At 47.0% G+C, this 17,736-nt stretch overlaps 1 protein-coding gene across 6 annotated transcripts; it reads right to left on the bottom strand.

The window, feature by feature from the left end:
* Positions 1–427: 427 nt before the first annotated feature.
* On the bottom strand, positions 428–4,502 carry LOC147347099 (BOLA class I histocompatibility antigen, alpha chain BL3-7-like). Of its 6 annotated transcripts, none has more exons than XM_086369422.1 (8): positions 4,403–4,502; positions 3,814–4,158; positions 3,268–3,543; positions 2,090–2,365; positions 1,868–1,972; positions 1,071–1,191; positions 891–937; positions 428–743 (listed from the first exon to the last, which is right to left on the bottom strand). In XM_086369422.1, the coding sequence occupies exons 1-7, from the start codon at positions 4,473–4,475 to the stop codon at positions 928–930; spliced, it is 1,206 nt and encodes a 401-aa protein (XP_086225548.1). In that variant the 5' UTR covers positions 4,476–4,502; the 3' UTR covers positions 428–743; positions 891–927. The 6 variants fall into 6 exon arrangements, with proteins under 6 accessions (XP_086225548.1, XP_086225547.1, XP_086225549.1 ...); XM_086369421.1 differs by having other exon boundaries at positions 1,085–1,191; XM_086369423.1 differs by having other exon boundaries at positions 1,071–1,117.
* Between the last annotated feature and the right edge of the window lie 13,234 nt (positions 4,503–17,736).

The following is a 17,736-nucleotide window of genomic DNA, read 5'->3' as shown; positions in this document are numbered from 1 at the left end:
GTATATGAGACAGCAAAAGAGACACTGATGTATAGAACAGTCTTTTGGACTTTGTGGGAGAGGGAGAGGGTGGGATGATTTGGGAGAATGGCACTGAAACATGTATAATATCATACGAAACGAGTTGCCAGTCCAGGTTCGATGCACGATACTGGATGCTTGGGGCTGGTGCACTGGGACGACCCAGAGGGATGGTACGGGGAGGGAGGAGGGAGGAGGGTTCAGGATGGGAACACGTGTATACCTGTGGTGGATTCATGTTGATATATGGCAAAACCAATACAATATTGTAAAGTTAAAAATAAAATAAAATATATATAAAAAATAAAATAAATAAAATACATAAAAATTACAAAGACTTTGTCAATCTAACATATGATCTCAAAAGGCAATGGCTAAATTAGGAACCACTCAGCCACTTTCAAAATATGTTTTCAAAATGATATTTTTTACACAGGTTTATTGAGGTAGCACTGATATACAACAAAGAACTGCACATATGTAAATAAACAATACGATGATACACAAACACCTATGATACCATTACACAATGGTGGGGGGAAGAAATGGAGGCCATTGTGGGCAGGGGTGGGTCAGCCTCCCCACTTTCTCACATTACATTACAGGAACACAGACACATTCAGACATCTCTACAAAAAGAGAAGTCTGGGTTCTGAAGTCATAGAGTGGGGGCGTGAACACAACTTTCTTCACTCAGTTCCACACAAGCCATCAGTTTCACACTATAGAAGAAAATAATCAAGAATAAATTCAGGTCAGTCATCATAGGTGGCGACATTCTGAACAAATTTCCACTACTCAAAATGTTCAAATCCAGAGCATCCCCATAACCCAACCCCTCTCCCACTTCAGGCCCTCCAGAGTCTCACCTTTAGGAGCATGAGAGATACATTAGGGCCTCAGATCCTATCTTCTCCTGGGATAGAACAGAACTTGGTCAGAGCCCACAGGAGTTAAGACTAAAGGAGACAATACAGGGTGGGTGAACCCCTCCAGGGGGTTCCCATCTACACTATCTCAAGAGTCTCAGGGTTCACCCAGACACACACCTGTCCATACTTACTTGCAGTTTGAGTATAGCTCCCTCCATCTCCATCTGTGGGTAAAAGACATCATGTGAGAGGCCTGGGGGGAGGCAGAGCCTTGAGGTTCTATAGGAATCCCTTAGTCCTGAATCCCAGGGAAGTTTCCAGAACCGTGAATGCAGATCCAGGGCAGGATTGAGAAACATGAGGAAAGAGGGTTTATGGGAACTGTACCACTCCCCTTCTAGATGTCTATACTTAGCTGCTAGAAATCAGATCCCCATTACGGGAATCATCAAAGTGAGAAGGTAATCCTCTTTTACACACATGCCTTTCAAAAGAGTGTTAGAGGGCTTCCCTGGTGGCTCAGTGATAAAGAATTCGCCTGCTAATGCAAGAGACACAGATTCGATCCCTGGTCCAGGAAGATTCCAAATGCTGTGAAGCAACCAAGTCCCTGAGCCACAACTCTTGAGCCTGTGTTCTGGAACCCGGGAGCTGCAACCACTGAGCCCACACCCCCTAGAGCCAGTGCTCCACAACAAAAGAAGCCATTGCAATGAGAAGCCTGCGCACAACCACTAGAGTAGCTCCCGGCTCACTGCAACTAGAGAAAACCTGCACAGTAACAAAGACCCAACGCAGCCATAAATAAATAAATAAAATTATTTTAAAAAAAGAGTGTTAGAAACAGGGCCTCAGACTGGGTAAGTGCGTGTATGTAGATGGTGCCTCCCAGCACTGAGGCAAGAGACTGGACATTTTCTGTCTTGAAACCCCCTGGGGGCACAAGAAAACTCAGATTTCACTCCTCTCCCTACCTGAGCGTTTCTTCCTCCAGATCACAGCTCCAGCCACCACTGCCAACACGAGGAGAACCAGGCCAACAATGACGCCCATGGTGAGGAAGGGGGTCTGAGGAGGTTCTGTGGAGGCAAGGGAAGGGCCCTGACCTCAGGCTTGAGCCCTGACATTGCTGAACTGAGTCCTGAAGGGCTCCTGCTTTATCTGAGAGGACGCTCCAGCCCCATCCCCCTCCTTACCCCATCTCAGGGTGAGGGGCTCCTGAAGCCCCTCGTGCTGCACATGGCACGTGTATCTCTGCTCCTCTCCAGAAGGCACCACAAGGGCCGCCCACTTCTGGAAGGTTCCATCCCCTGAAGGCCTGGTCTCCACAACCTCCATGTCCTGGGTCTGGTCCTCCCCGTCACACTGCCAGGTCAGTGAGATCTCCGCCCGGTAGAAGCCCAGGGCCCAGCACCTTAGGGTGACCTCACGGTCAGAGATGGGGTGTCGGGTCACATGGGTCTTCGGAGGAACTGAGGAAAAAGGTGAGAAAATTTAGGAACTTTGTATTAATTCTAACAGCCCACATGAGGGGGCACTTCTGTGACCATTCTGAGAATGGAGGGAATAAATGGTGTGAGAGGTGAAAGTGCAAAAGACATGAGCCTGGACCCCAGGATATGGGAAAACTTCTTATGCTTTGAGAAGTTCTAGAAACAGGATAAAACAGCCCAGGGTAGGAGGCTCCAGGTCTCTGAGTGAGACAATACAGACTTCTGCTCCTGACCTAGGTGAAGACCGAGTTGACTCAAAAAATCTGGAGCTCAGGTGGCCAGTGAAGAAGGCATGGGGCAGAGAAAAAGGTGAGAGAGTAAAGCACTAAGACTTAGGCCAAAGTCAAAGAAATCTGCTAATAAATTATTTCAGAGACCTCCACATCCAGAGAGACAGAATCCTTTAATTGTCCTGAGAAGGACATTTCGTTTTTAAGCAGCCTCACAGAACACAGCAAAAACAAGATGCAAAGAATACCTGTTAAGCAAATGAATGTAACAACGTATTTAAACCTGAGAGTGTCACTGCTTTAGAATTCTTTACATCTGCTTCTTCTCCACACCTCTTGCTTCTCTAGCCCGTCTCTCTGTTTCTAACATCCCTCATCCCCCTTAGTCTCCACCAACTTCTCATCCCTGAACTGTCGCACAAGAACCACCACCTAACCTGCCACCCATAGACTATTCTCTCCACAGTGGTCAGGAATGCCATTTCAGACACTGAGTAAGAATCTTTAAGCCTTACTCTAAGGATCCAAGTAGTGGAGGAGAGGGGGAAGAATGCTAGTGTCAAGCCTATGCTTCTGCCCTTAAGGTTGGGCTAGTTGGAGGTACAGCCCCAACCTGAGGTGAGATCTGGGAGGGCCCGGGGCCCCTGGTACCTGCGCGCAGCAGCGTCTCCTTCCCCTTCTCCAGGTATTTGCGGAGCCAGTCCACGCAGTAGGTCTCCAGGTATGCCCGGTACCGTTCCGCTGTTCCCTCCATCTCCCACTTGCGCCGGATGATCTGAGCCACCGTGCCCGCCGCGGACCAGGAGCGCATGTCCTCGTTCAGCGTGATGTAATCCGCGCCGTCGTAGGCGAAGTGCTCGTACCCTCGGACCATGCGGCCGTCCGGCCCGACGTCGCAGCCAGACAGCCAAAGGAAGCTGTGCGATTCTGCCCCGCCCCCGCGGTTAGCACCGCCCACTTAGCCCCGCCCAGCGCTCAACCTAGCTTTCCTCCCTCTCCAGACTCCCGGGCGGTGATTGTTCAGAGCCCGTTTTTCTCCTAAATTGAAAACGCAATCCCTGTGAATCCTAGTTCCTAGTGGGCTCTTCCCAGACCGAAGAGAGGTCGGAGGATCTCCTGACCTCGGGGGCGAAACCTCGGACCGGGGAACTCAGGGGACCCCGGTCATCGCAGGGGAATGCAGGGCTTGAGACTCACCCAGCTCACTGTGGTTGTGGTTGCCAACGATGACCTTCAAGTTCGCCCGCGAATCCTGCGAATGTTCTATGGCTATGTTGGTTTGCCGGTCCCAGTACTCCGGCCCCTCGTGCTCCATCCACGGCGCCCGCGGCTCCACCCTCGGATTCGCGGTGTCGCTGTTGTATCTTACGAACTGAGTGTCGTCCAGATAACCGACAGATTGATAAAGGTCCCTCCCGAGGTCAGGACGCGATACCAAAATATGGAAGTACCTCAAGGAGTGGACCCCTGGGACCGGGAGGGGCTGCCACCCGGGCCGACGCTCCTTCGGGCGCGGGTCCCCATGTCCGAGGTGAATGTGACCTGTAGGGGATAAGGGGACGAGGGGGCGTGCGAGACGGAAGAGGGCCGGTGGAAGACTCGAGTGGTGAGAGGAGAGGGCTGGAGGCTCGGAAGGGACAGGGGAGGGTCAGGACGGGACGGGGGCGAGGTAGTGGGTTTGGTCTCGGGGCCATAGAAACGCGTCTTCCCCGGCTGTCCTTCGCCCCAGACAGGAGGTCCCCTGGCTTCTCCTGCAGAGGCTATTTCGTCTCGACCCCGCACTCACCCGCCCAGGTCTCGGTCAGAGCCAAGGATCCCGAGAACAGCAGGAGGAGGGTTCGCGGCTCGGTGACCCTCATGCTTGGGATTTTGGACGAATGTGAGTTCGAACTAGTCTGAGAACTTCGTAACAGGGAACCGCGGTGGCGCTGATTGGCTTCCCTAGAAACCAATAGACCGAGACCTGGAGCATCATCATAGGTTTCCAGGAAGAAGGACCTGACACAGTTTGAGAGAGAAGTGAAACTGTGGGGAGGTGATGGGGAATCCCCAGTGCTTAGCTTCCGTGTCCCAGACGCCAACCCCCGCCCCTAGAACCTGAGACCTTGAGCGCCACACCCAGGGCACCTGGGACTTTGTGCCCCGCCCCTCTCCTCAAGGCTGCACCAAGAGCACTTTGTCTCCCTGGCGCTGGGACTGTTTGAGAAAACCAAGGAGAAACCTTGGTTTTCCTTGGGTTCCAAGGAGAAACCTTAGGTTCCAAGGAGAAACCCCCAGGCTGGGATCAGCCCCTTTGTCTTTCCTTCCCCAGTTCCCTCTCCCTGACTTGCATCCCTATTCACTCATCCCTAGGGCACTCTCCTAGGAAAAACAAACTTCCAAGGAATAGGGTGCCAGAGAGCAACCTGGTCTTAGGAAAGCTGGTGAAGAAACAGTGGTATGCTCATTAAACTGGGGGCAGTTGTGTATGTAGAGATTCCTATAGAGACCAGCTTCCTGTTTGCTTGTTAACCATAATCCTGATGTCCCCTGAATGAGCATCTAATCTGTAAAAGTATTGATTTCACCCTTCCCGTGTGAATGTGTCTAAACACCTCTGCAATAACCAAAGTTCATAACTTCACTTTCCCAAACCGTGGCTCCAGGCTTTTATACTTTAAAATTACCTTTATTCCATAGCCCCGAGTTTTCCTGTCAGAGTCTCAGCACATGGTCAATACAGAAAAGCCCATGGAAGCACAGTTTCTTCCTGCAGAAGACCTGTGCCTATGCAGTAATTTACTACAATGACTAGGTGATGACAGGAGAGGCTAAACCATTGAAAGAAGATTTCTTACTAATTACATTTTCAGAGAGGAGGGGGTATGGCACACCACACAGAGCTACAGGGGGAAGCACCAAGGTTGGCCAGAAGGTCAAGGAGAGGGAGAAAGCATGGCTCAGAACTTTCATGGCATTTTCCTCAGGGCTGAGGGAAAGCAAAGGAGGGCTGGAGAAACATCTTAGGATTGGCTGGTTTGAATAAGGTCATTGGCAGGTTCTGGGAGACAGGGCCTGTCTCTAGGTGCCTGGTACCTGGCCCTGGATAATGAGAGCAGAGGAATATTGCTTCCTGGAATGTAAGACCTGATTGAAGTGTGTATGTGTGTGTGTTCGCGCTCAGTCATGTCCAACTCTTTGCGACCCCATAGACTGTAGCCTGCCAGGCTCTGCTATAGAAGAGGTGGTTCCAGATACGGACTCTGGATTGTCTAGTTTGCAAAGAAAAGGTTGCTCCTGGGCAAGCCCTTTGCTGTCTCTAAGAATTGGTCAGCTCTAGAGCGCAAGTCTCTCCCCAGTTATCCAGACCACAAATGGCAGAGCATCAAGAATACAGAAAATAAGAAATATTATTAACACATTATATTTCAACCAGAGTGTACAAACTTTAATCCCCTCAAAGTTGCAAGTGTTCAGTGCAATCAGTGTCCTTCACGAACACTCCTGCATCGTCTATGTTTGTGATCCACACCTAAGCGATGTGCACATTTTATTGGGCACTTGGTATTATTTTCTTTAACCTGATTGTCATAAGGAGACATTTGGTTTTTAGGCAGCCTCACAGAACAGAGCAAATACAAGATGCAAAGAATACCTGTTAAGCAAATCAATGTAACATCATATTTAAACCTGAGAGTGTCGCTGCTTTAGAATGCTTTACATCTGCTTCTTCTCCACACCTCTTGCTTCTCTAGCCCTTCTCTCTGTCTCTCTCATCCCTCAGGCCCTCTTCTCCCCTTAGTCTCCACCTACTTCTCATCCCTGAATTGTGGCACAAGAGCCACCACCTCACCTCACCATGGACTATTCCCCCCACAGTGGTCAGGAGTGTCATTTCAGACATTTTTTAATATTCCAGTGGCTCCATCTCACTCTTGGAAAGCTTCTAGAATGTAAGGCACATGAGCACAGGGGCTTTGTGTTAAAGCTGTTTTGGTTAAAGCTGTACCTCCAGCATATAAAGCTATGTTTGATACATAGTGAGCACTAAATTAATGATTGTTGAACAAATGAAATAAACAAACCTGATTGTATTAAAGTCTGATGGCATCATATACAAATCAGAAAATTTTTTAAAGTAGAAAAATTAGGAAAGATTTTATGTTGTTCAGCATATGCGAGAGTTCATAAATTCATTCCAGTGGAGAAAATGTTTTATATGTTGCACAGTTGAGCCTGTGCATTAGTTTTCTATTGCTGCATAAAATGTTACCACAAATGTAGTTGCTCTAACAAGAGCCATTTCAATGCTCCCAGTTCTGTGGATCAGAAGTCCAGGTGCAGTATGGAGAGGGTCTCTGTTCAGCATTTCGTGAAGTTGTGTTTGCAACTAGAGCTTAAGGTCCTCCTCCAAGCTCATGCAGAACTCTTTGCAGAATTTTACTTCTTATAGTTGTAGCACTGAGGTCCCCATTTCCTTTCTTGAGGTCGGTAGAATGCTGCTCTCAGCGCCTCTGGCCACCAGCATGCCTTGCTATGTGGGCCCCTCCATTTCAAGCCCTCCCTCACACTGCATCCCTTTCACTGTTTGTTCAGTAATAACCTAGTCTGGTTAAGAGTTCACTTGATTAGGTCTGGATTACCCCTGATCATCCCCTGTTGTAAACTCAACTGATATGAACTTAATTACATATGAAAAAATCCCTTCACAGTACCACTTGCATTAGTGTTTGATCAAACAACTGGGAGAATGTGAATAATGAGCAGTTGGTTATTGCCGGCTGTCTTAGAATCTGCCTAATATAGCCTTGTTCTTCCTTTGGGTTTAATTGGGTTACAGTTGGTAATGGAAATTCAAATAAATAAAATTTTGTAAATAGTAATAACATGCTTTCTGTCCATTTAACCATGGGGATTCTCCTTAAATTTTAAAACCAAATGGTATGTTTAATAGAAAGTGTTAGTCGCTCAGTTGTGTCCAGCTCTTTGTGACCCCACCAGTCTCCTCTGTCCATGAAATTCTCGAAGAAAGAATACTGGACTGGGTTGCCATTTCCTTCTCCAGGGGATCTTCCTGACCCAGGGATCGAACCCACATCTCCCGAATTGCAGGCAAATTCTCTACCATCTGATACACCAGGGAAGCCCTATGTTTGACATCCTATTGTTAATTTACAACAGATCAAAAATAAAATGCAATAATCCATTATTTTCTTTGGATGCTGTAATAACTGTATACTGCTGTAAAAGTGAGAATTTCAAAATCAAATAATTATTATGTTCCACAGTTTTCCAGAATCAGAATTTCAGGAGAGGTTTACTTGAATTCTGGTTAGGGCCTCTCATAAGTTTCGATGAAGCTGTCAGCCAAGGCTGCATCATCCAAAGGCTTAACTGGGGCAAGAAATTCACATTAAACATGGTCACCCACATGGCTGTTGGAAGAGGCCTCATTTCCCTCCTGGATCGTCCTGGGAGGCCTCAGTTCCAAGCCATACTGACTTTCCTTAAAGCAGCTAATGACTAGGCAGCAATCTTCCGCCAGAGCAAGTGATCTGAGAGAGGGCAGCCAAGATGGAAGCTGCGTTGTGTTTGATATCATAGGCCCAGAGTCACACGCCATTACGTCAGCTTGCTCTCTCAGTTACAAGTGAATCACTGGGGCTTCCTGGTTGTCCAGTGGCAAAGACTCCATGCTCCTAATGCAGGGTGCCCAGGTTGGAACCTTGGTCAGGAAACTAGATCCCACATGCTGCAACTGAGACCTGGTGCAGCCAAACAAATAAAAGATTTTAAGTGAATCAGTAAGTCCAACCCAAACTCAAGAGCAGAAAATGAAGCTCCACTTCTGGAAGGGAGGAATATAAAAGAATTTACCCACATGTTAAAATCAAAATTAAATATTCTCTCAGGATTTTGTAAATCAAATGCTTCCTTTAGTCAATTATTCTTGAGTGCTTCAAACTTCTTTTTGGAACGTAATAATAAAAGTTTGCAGGTCTTCCCTGTAGCTCAAATGATAAAGAATCAGCCTGCAATGCAGGAGACCAGGGTTCAAACCCTGGGTTGGGAAGTTCCTCTGGAGAAGGGAATGGCAATGCACTCCAGTATTCTTGCCTGGAGAATTCCATGGATAGAGGAGCCTGGCAGATTATAGTCCTTGGGATCGCAAAAAATCGAACACGACTGAGTGACTAACACTATTACTACTAATAAAAGTTTGAGACAGAGAAGTGAGATACCCCAAGGTCTCTAAGATTTCCCTGCAAATTCTATACACTGAAAACATATAGTAGCTATATGTAAATGATTAGGTAGCTATGGATAATTGAGTTCAGTTCAGTTCAGCCACTCAGTTGTGTCCAACTCTTTGCAACCCCATGAACTGCAGCACACCAGGCCTCCCTGTCCATCATCAACTCCCGGAGTCTACCCAAACCCATGTCCATCGAGTCGGTGATGCCATCCAACCATCTCGTCCTCTGTTGTCCCCTTCTCCTCCTGCCCTCAATCTTTCCCAGCATCAGGGTCTTTTCAAATGAGTCAGCTCTTTGCATCAGGTGGCCAAAGTATTGGAGTTTCAGCTTTAACATCAGTCCTTCCAATGAACACCCAGGACTGATCTCCTTTAGGATGGACTGGTTTGATCTCCTTGAAGTCCAAGGGACAATTCTGATCCAGGTAAAACTTTGTTCCTAGATCAAAATTAGCCATTCCTGTCTAATGAGTCACATCAAAACTGTTGTCATGATACTAAGCTCGGAGTGGGGAGGGAGACTAAAATAAGAGATTCTTATTTTTTTTTTCTTTCCTTTCAATTGAAGGATAATTGCTTTACAGTATTTTGTGGGGGTTTTTTATTATACATCAATAAGAAATAGCCATAGGTACACCCGTGTCCCACCCTCCTAAACTTTCCTCCCATCTCCCTCCCATGAGATTCTTATTTTTCTAGTTAAAATGAAATCTCATCAGGTAATATTATCAAAGATGATATTCCTTTATATTTTTCCATCTTAATTTACACTGAGCAAAATGCACTTTTTGGTTCCATAAATGTATTTAAGCCAGGTGAATGTGAAAATTAATGTAAGTGACGTGTCTAAGCCATCACAAGACCTTAAGCATCAGATTAAACATTGTGCAGCAGAAAACTGACAGAGATGCCAGTGAACAAAAGAGCAAACGGCCTAGACAAAGATATTTCTGTGGCATCCTGGATTCTCTCTCTCGAATACAGTTCACAACATTTGGCTATGGGTTAGTTCTACTTTGAGTAGGTCTTACTAAGGATCCTTAAACTTTGGTATGTAATTTTCCCTTTCATTGAAAAAAAAAATTAATCTGGAATGGTTCACAAACTCCAGTTTCAAAAATACCAGTTTAAGGAGTTCTGATACTCCTCGGAACCCACCTCTGAGATAAGATGTGAAGCTAAGGAGACTTGTCTGATGGTTCGGTGGTTAAAACTCCACACTTCGACCGCAGCAACCATGGGTTCTATCCCTAGTTGGGGCACTAAGATCCTGCATGCCATGCAATGCAGCCAAAAAAAAAAAAAAAGAATCAGAGACTAAGAAGCTACCGTGAGCCACTTCTCAATCCCATCTCCCATATATAACCTCTATCCTGAAATTTGTGTTTACTGTTCCTCTGAGTTTCTCTAATGATTTTACAGTAAATGCATATACCCCCAAACCAAATGTTATTTAGTTCGGCCTGTTTTTGACCTTCCTGTTCAGTGAACACATACAGCTTGTATTCTTCCATGACTCAGTGTTATGGGTAGGTGAGTTATCTGATAACTGATAGAAAGATTCACTCACTTTACTGCTGGAAAAGCTTTATAGTTTGTGACTGTACCACAGTTATTTTCCTTTGGGTGAACATATGGTGTTTCAATTTTTGTCATCAACATTAGTGTACATGTCTCCTGGGACACATAGGCAAGCAGCCCCCCAGAGTGAATGATCAGGAGTAAGACTGTTGGATTATATGATATATGTACTGTAACCATTCTGCTGCTGCTACTGCTAAGTCGCTTCAGTCGTGTCCAACCCTGTGCGACCCCATAGATGGCAGCCCACCAGGCTCCCCTGTCCCTGGGATTCTCCAGGCAAGGACACTGGAGTGGGTTGCCATTTCCTCCTCCAATGCATGAAAGTGAAAAGTGAAAGTGAAGTTGCTCTAGACAAGGCTAATTTGATTTCCAAAGTTCTACTATCAATTTAAATTTTCACTAGGGCTGTGTAAGTGTTCATGTTGTTTGTGTGGTTGTTCCAGAGGAAGCTGTTTTCAGCAGAAAGACAGAAAGCAAGACGTAAAACCCACTTCCTGTGTTGAAACTCACTTGCAGTGCAGATCACCCTGGCATGTTTTTCAAACTCTAACAAAAACTTCATTTCTTCTAGTTTTATTCTGTATATCTGGCATTGTACTTTTAAATTTTATTTTTATTGAAGTATAGTTGAATTGCAATGTGGTGTTAATTGAAAAAGAATGTGTCAGCGCTCCCCTGGTGGTTCAGTGGTAAAGAATCCTCTTGCCAGTGCAGGAGACATGGGTTTAATCCCTGGTCTGGGAAGATCACACATGTGGAGCAACTAAGCCCGTGCACTACAACTATTGAGCCTGTTCTCTAGAGCCCAGGAACCGCAACTACTGAACCCACATGCCACAACTACTGAAGCCTGAGTGCCCTAGAGCCTGTGCCCTACAAGAGAAGCCATCGAGATGAGAAACCTGTGCACCGCTACTAGAGAATAGCCCATGATTACTGCAACTAGAGAAAAGCCTATGCAGCAACAAAGACCCAGCACAGCCAATAAATAAATCAAATTATTTTTTAAAAAAAGAAGAAAAGGAATGTGTATATAAATGGCATCACACTTTCAGCATATGGGTCCTGAGAATGCTTCCTTTTAGCACAACCATATAGTATTAATTTATATATTTGGAGTCCTCAAATTAAAAAGAAAGAAAGGAAGGAGGAAGAAAGCTGAGGAGGAGGAGAAGAAAGAGAAAAGTCCAAATTAGTAAAAGAGAGAACAAGAGAAGAGCAATTAGCAATATTAAGTATGCTGCTGCTGCTGCTGCTAAGTCACTTCAGTCGTGTCCGACTCTGTGTGACCCCATAGACGGCAGCCCACCAGGCTCCCCCATCCCTGGGATTCTCCAGGCAAGAACACTGGAGTGGGTTGCCATTTCCTTCTCCAATGCATGAAAGTGAAAAGGGAAAGGGAAGTCGCTCAGTTGTATCCGACTCTTTGCGACCCCATGAGACTGCAGCCTACCAGGCTCCTCCGTCCATGGGATTTTCCAGGCAAGAGTACTGGAGTGAAGTGCCATTGCCTTCTCCGATATTAAGTATAAATAGCATTTTTAAAATGCAAGGAAATAGATTTAGACAATATCCATAGAATAATAAAGACTTAAGAGAGCTTTATTACTTAGCTTTATTGAACAGAAAATTATCCTAAAACTTAGTGTCTTAAAGCAACAAATATAACTCGGATACTAAAAAGACAAGCAAAATGAAGCAGATGTTGGTCGGAGAAGCTGGATAAAGAGAAAGGTTTTATAAGCTGAAATAAATAATAGGTTATTGGTGCACAAATGAAAATGATCTCGTTAGTCCCTGGCCTCCAAGAAACAGTTGCCAAGTTGAGACTAAACTCGCCAGTGTTTTTTTAGGGGAAACACTTGTCAGCGAATGTGAGGCAGGCAGAAAACATTGGGAGAGCCTGCAGGACTAAGATGCAATCTGACCCCTAGAGGCAGGCAGGAGAGAAGGTTCATTGGACTATTCTAGACCCCTAGGCAATGGAAGTGAAGTTGAGCAAGGCCATAGAAGAGTCCCCGAGCCACAGATGGAGCCCTGTGTCTCCTGGAAATGAGCCTCCCTTAGGGTCACTGTTGCGACCTGTCATTGTCTGGGAACAGCCCTGGGAAGCAGGGTCTCTGCATAAATGCTGCCTTGGATCTTAGCGCATAGGAGCAGGGGCCCTTGTGCCTCACCTGGGGGCTGTGTCCTAAACCTTCCTACCTGAGGCGTCTGGACCCTTGGAAATCAAACCCTTCTCAGACTGGGTGACCGCACCTAACATTCATAGTTTCACTGGGACAAGGGAGAAGCAGCAGGCACCCATGTCTCTCACCTGAGTTCCCCGTGTAGTCCTCCTGCACCAGTTATGTAGCAGCAACTCCGTCTCTCCCGAGGACCAGGCTCAATCACATCTGCCTAGAGAAGACAGGACCTCTCCTCTCACCTGCTGGTCTTCGGCACATGGAATCCAAGCTTCCCGGGTGGCAGTCATAGGGTATGGTTCAATGGGACCCTTGTCGTGTCCCCTTGTAAGAGTGCCCCCTTAGTGGAACTGAGACCTCCTATCCTGCAAAACCCAGAGCTGTGTAGACAGAACGTGTCACGGGTTCAAGGATTTGGCCATGGACCGCACTGAGGGTCACTGTTCAGCCTAACATCTCACGTTGAAATCACCGTAGACCAAGGAGCCAACATTGTCGGAGTCAGTGATGGTGAGTCAGGAGCTGTGAGAAAGAAGCAATGAGGGGAACGGGCTGGGTGTCCATGGGGAAGGCCCACAACCAGCAGGGTGGGGGCTCTAACCTGATGTCAGACCGGAGGATGTTAGGGAAGGGGGTGGGAGAAAGGTCTGCGGGGAGTCATAAGAAAGACCCCACCCACACCCAGGTACAGGGGTACAAGGTCCATGGACGAGGAAACAGTATCAGAGGACTTCAGAGGGACCGTGTCCTCGAGGAGACCCAGGTTTCTGTCAGAGCTGTGAGGTGAAGGGAACATCCGAAGGAGGACGTTGGAGATTTTGCTGGTCAGTGTCTGAGGACTCCAGGGGGCGCTGTGAAAACCCTCAGGAGCTGAGGAGGGGTGGAAGAGGAGACAGAATAGAGCTGTGCAGAGCCTCTAACACAGATGAGAGGCCAGACTATCTGGGGGCTTGTCATGACTAAGACAAACAGGGAAAGCGCATAATGAGGTTAGTCCCGGTGGGTCAAGGCAGCTGACAGGGAGATGAAGGTGGAGAGGATCAGAGGTTTGGGGCTCTCACTTGGGCTCTAGGGTGAAGAAGATGGTGGAGATGACAAGGGCTGAGGTGGCTGGGTCTTTGTTCCTGTGTGTGGACCCCTCTGGATCCGCTGACTCTGGGATGGAACGCCTGAAGGTGAGAAGTGGTCTTCGAGGATTACGTGAGTGCACTCTCACCCTGAGGGCTCAGGTCTGCCTTGACGCCTGCTGTTGGAGGTGTGAGTTCTCAGGGAGCCAGGGGTGACCCTGGCACAGGGGTCCCTCTTCTACCCTCATAAGGAGAACAGAGGGCCCAGGGCAACTGTGTCCCAAGTCCCAACTCCCAACTGTCCCAAGATGCTCATCGCACTGTGGGATGTTATGTAGACATTGAGATGTCGCTCCCAAACAAGAGATGATTTATGTCATAAAACTGAGTTTCAAAAAGCTGCAAAAGAAGTAGGAAAAAAATGTGTCTACTTTTCAGTTTTCTTTGGAATTGTCATTAGGGGCTGGAGAGAGGGAAGAGAAGGAAAATTCAGAGATGGCACAACCAAGCGTTCCTCTCTCCAAGTGAAAGACATGTGCAGGATAATTAAGAGAATTTTATATTACTTTGACATTTCATAATGTTAGGGAATTACAGTTATTTTCAGTGTGATAATAATATTATTTGAAGACAGTTTCCTTTTCAAGAAATGACACTGAAATAGCTAGGGATGAGGATCAGGATGTTGGCGAGTGATTTTCAAGGATTTCAGCAAAAATCATGGAAATATAATTTATTACATACACAAAGAAAATATGACAAGATATTAACACCACTATATCTAGGATGGCTATTGTACTATTCCTTCAAACTTGAGATATCTTTGAAATGTTTCACAATAAGTTGGAGAAAACTTTTAGAAATAATAATGCATGGGAAATGTCCACAACCTAATGTTGAATGAAAATTAGGCTTCAAGAATGTGCATGTGAGAATGTGTGAATGTGTGAATGTGACAATGTGTGTATGTGAGTGTGTTCTGCGTGTGTATGTGTCAGTGTGGGTGAGAGTATGTGTGTGGCAGTGTGTGTCTGTGCATGTGCCAGGCTGCTTGTGCATTCATTCACTCATTCATTCACTCACTCACTCATTCACTCACCCATTCATTCACTCAACAAGTATTTCTAAAGCAACAACCAGGCACTATTCAAGGAGATAGGAATACAGCTGTATACGATCAAAGTCTCTATACTTGTGCTCATAAAGCTTATGTTCTAGAGGAAGGAGAGAAAATAAACAATTAAATAATGACACTTGAAAATGTGCATTAGTGACCATGGTGTGAGGCTTCCCAGGTGACTCAGTGGTAAAGAATCCACCTGCCAATGCAGGAGGTGCAAGTTCAATCCCTGGGTCAGGAAGATTCCCTGGCAAAGAAAATGGCAATGCACTCCAGTATTCTTGCCCGGAAAATCCCATGACAGAGGAGACTGGCGGACTACAGTCCATGGGGTCACCGAGCCAGAATAACTTAGCGACAACTAGGGTTTAAATAAAATCAACGCAGGGCAGTGGGTAGAGGGAGGCTGGAGACCCAGATGCGGTGAGCCACGCAGGGAGGGGCTCTCAGTAAGGACAGTAGAAGAGAATGTCAGGGAGGGAAGTGCTGTCTGGGGGTCAAGTTCTCAGGCCAGAGAACAGCCTGGATGGCTCTGAGGTGTGAATACCCTGTGAGTGCTGGAGGACCACACTCAAAATTGTTTATTTTCTCTCCTTCCTCTAGAACATAAGCTTTATGAGCACAAGTATAGAGACTTTGATCGTATACAGCTGTATTCCTATCTCCTTGAATAGTGCCTGGTTGTTGCTTTAGAAATACTTGTTGAGTGAATGAATGGGTAAGTGAATGAGTGAGTGATTCAGTGAGGCCTGAATCATATCATAGGACCATAGCGTGTGAACTGCAAGTAAATAGGAAAGAGTCTCATAAATGAGAAAGATTTTTTCTTTTATAGGTTTTCTTTTCTTTATATTTTTCCTTATGGTTACTGAGAGGGATGTGTGTGTGTGTGTTTTATGGTTTGTGGGATTTTAGTTCCCAGATCAGGGATTGAAAGTGGGCTGCTCTGCAGTGGAAGTGCAGAGTCCTAACCACTGCACTGCCAAGGAATTCCCAAGAGGGATTTTTGTTTGTTTTGTTTTAAAATGTATTTATTTATTAATTGAAGGATAATTGCTTTATATTGGTTATGTTGGTCTGCCAAACATCAATATAAGTCAGCCATAGATATACACATATACCCTCCCCCAAGAGGGATTTTTAATGCAACATATTTTTCAAAAATCTTTCAAGATATTCCAAAGGATTTGCAAGTGAAAAATTTTCCTTCCTCCCCAGATCCCTGGCACCTAGGTCTTCTGCCAGAGGTGAGCATTTTATCAATTTCTCACGTATTCTTCCGGAGAAAAAACTTATACAGATATTGTTACTGTTGCTACATCAAGGAGTACTGAAAAGAAATAGTGTAGAAGAAAATGCTTATTTTCCATTTTCCCAGGCATTGTCACCAAGAAGCAGGAGAGTCACAGGGTAGGGATGGTAACCTCAGAGTTAGCATAAGAACTCTATTCTCCTCCCGTCCCTGGACCACCCCTGACCCTGACACCAGTGGAGTCCAGAGCTGCTCAGAAGCTGTTTCCCCACATTGGTACTCAGTCCTGAGGTCAGCCATCTCTGACTAATCTAGAGCCCAGACCCTTCCAGGCCACGCAGAGCAATGTGTTGGCGCCCCCGTGTGGCCACAGGGCTCAGGACAGGAGACGTAGCTCTCTCCTATTCAGCCAGAACCCTCCCAGGGTCTCTGGCGGCTCCCAGAACCAGAATAAGGCTTTAAACACAAGAAGGGGCCTCCATCCTCTATCAGTCTGGGGAGTATGAGGTGTTTCCCCAAATTCCACACTGACACACGTTTCCTTCCCACTGAGTCACCGTGGACTCTGCCTCAAAGCACAGTGCCTCCAGGCCGTAACAACTGGTTCCCAGGTCCCAGATGGACCCCACAAGAAACACAGTGCCCTCAGTCTCCTGAGATGGGACCTAGGCCTCCTGAGTCCTTATCGCTTGCTTGTTCCTGCCGCTGCCTCGAGCTGGAGGACCTCTGTACCTGGGAATCAATCCAGTGCATTTCAGGACAGGGGGTGGGATCCCGGAGTGGGAAGAGCCCCCAGTGAGCCGAGTTCAAGAAGTAGCCAATGCTCCAGGGGAAGTGAGGGTAGGACAGAAATAAGGACATCAGGGAGTTGAAGGTTACAAGGAGAGAAGAAGGAGCCAGGGAGGAGTGTGACCTGAGAAAGGCCAGTCTAGGGGACACCTGCGGGTGGTATTTGGAGAGGGTTTCTGGGTGCTGGGCCATAGAGAGTGAAGGGCAGGTGCTGGGCTGTCCCTGTGGGGACCAACTCTGGCATCAAATCCCAGGGTTTCCAGGGTCCCACTTCCTGCGCTAGGACCTCACTGCCATGTCTGAGCCCAGCCTCAATGAATGGCTTGTCACGTTCTTCAGTTATCCCTCCCTCCCCTAGACAACCAGAGCCTCCATGCCAGGTCAAGGGGTGCCTGGGGATCAAGTTCTCAGCACGCTGTGGGGGCCGGACACCACCATGGGCTTCAGGGACCTCAGCAATGAGACCCAGATGACCAAAAAATGCCCACTTCTTAGTGGCGGTCCCTACACCCTCCACAGTTCACTTCCAGAGGACTCTGGGATGAGCCCACCTCCTTCCTCTCTGGTGACCCAACCACCCAGATCCTCAGACTGGACCCCTCAGGCCCTGCTCCCTGCTACCCCCACCCTCTGAACTTAGGAGCTCGGCAACCCCAGCCCCAGGTCTCAAGTCTACCCTGATGACTGATCCAGGACTTCAGGTGCCATAGACTGAATGTTTGTATCCCCAGAAATTCTTGTGTTGAAACCAAATCCCCAGTGTATTTGGAGGTAGGGCGTTTGGGAGGTCAGGTCACGAGGGTGGAGCCCTCACAAATGGTGTAAGTGTCCTTATAAAAGAGAGGTTCTGGAGAGCTCCCTTCCCCTTCTACATGGGAGGTCACAGT

This window comes from Bos grunniens, chromosome 23 (genome assembly GCF_055505025.1).
Source record: "Bos grunniens cultivar Pamir isolate PY7600 chromosome 23, Bosgru_T2T1.0, whole genome shotgun sequence".
Classification (NCBI taxonomy): domain Eukaryota; kingdom Metazoa; phylum Chordata; class Mammalia; order Artiodactyla; family Bovidae; genus Bos; species Bos grunniens.
This window is presented reverse-complemented; position numbering and strand designations above follow the sequence as displayed.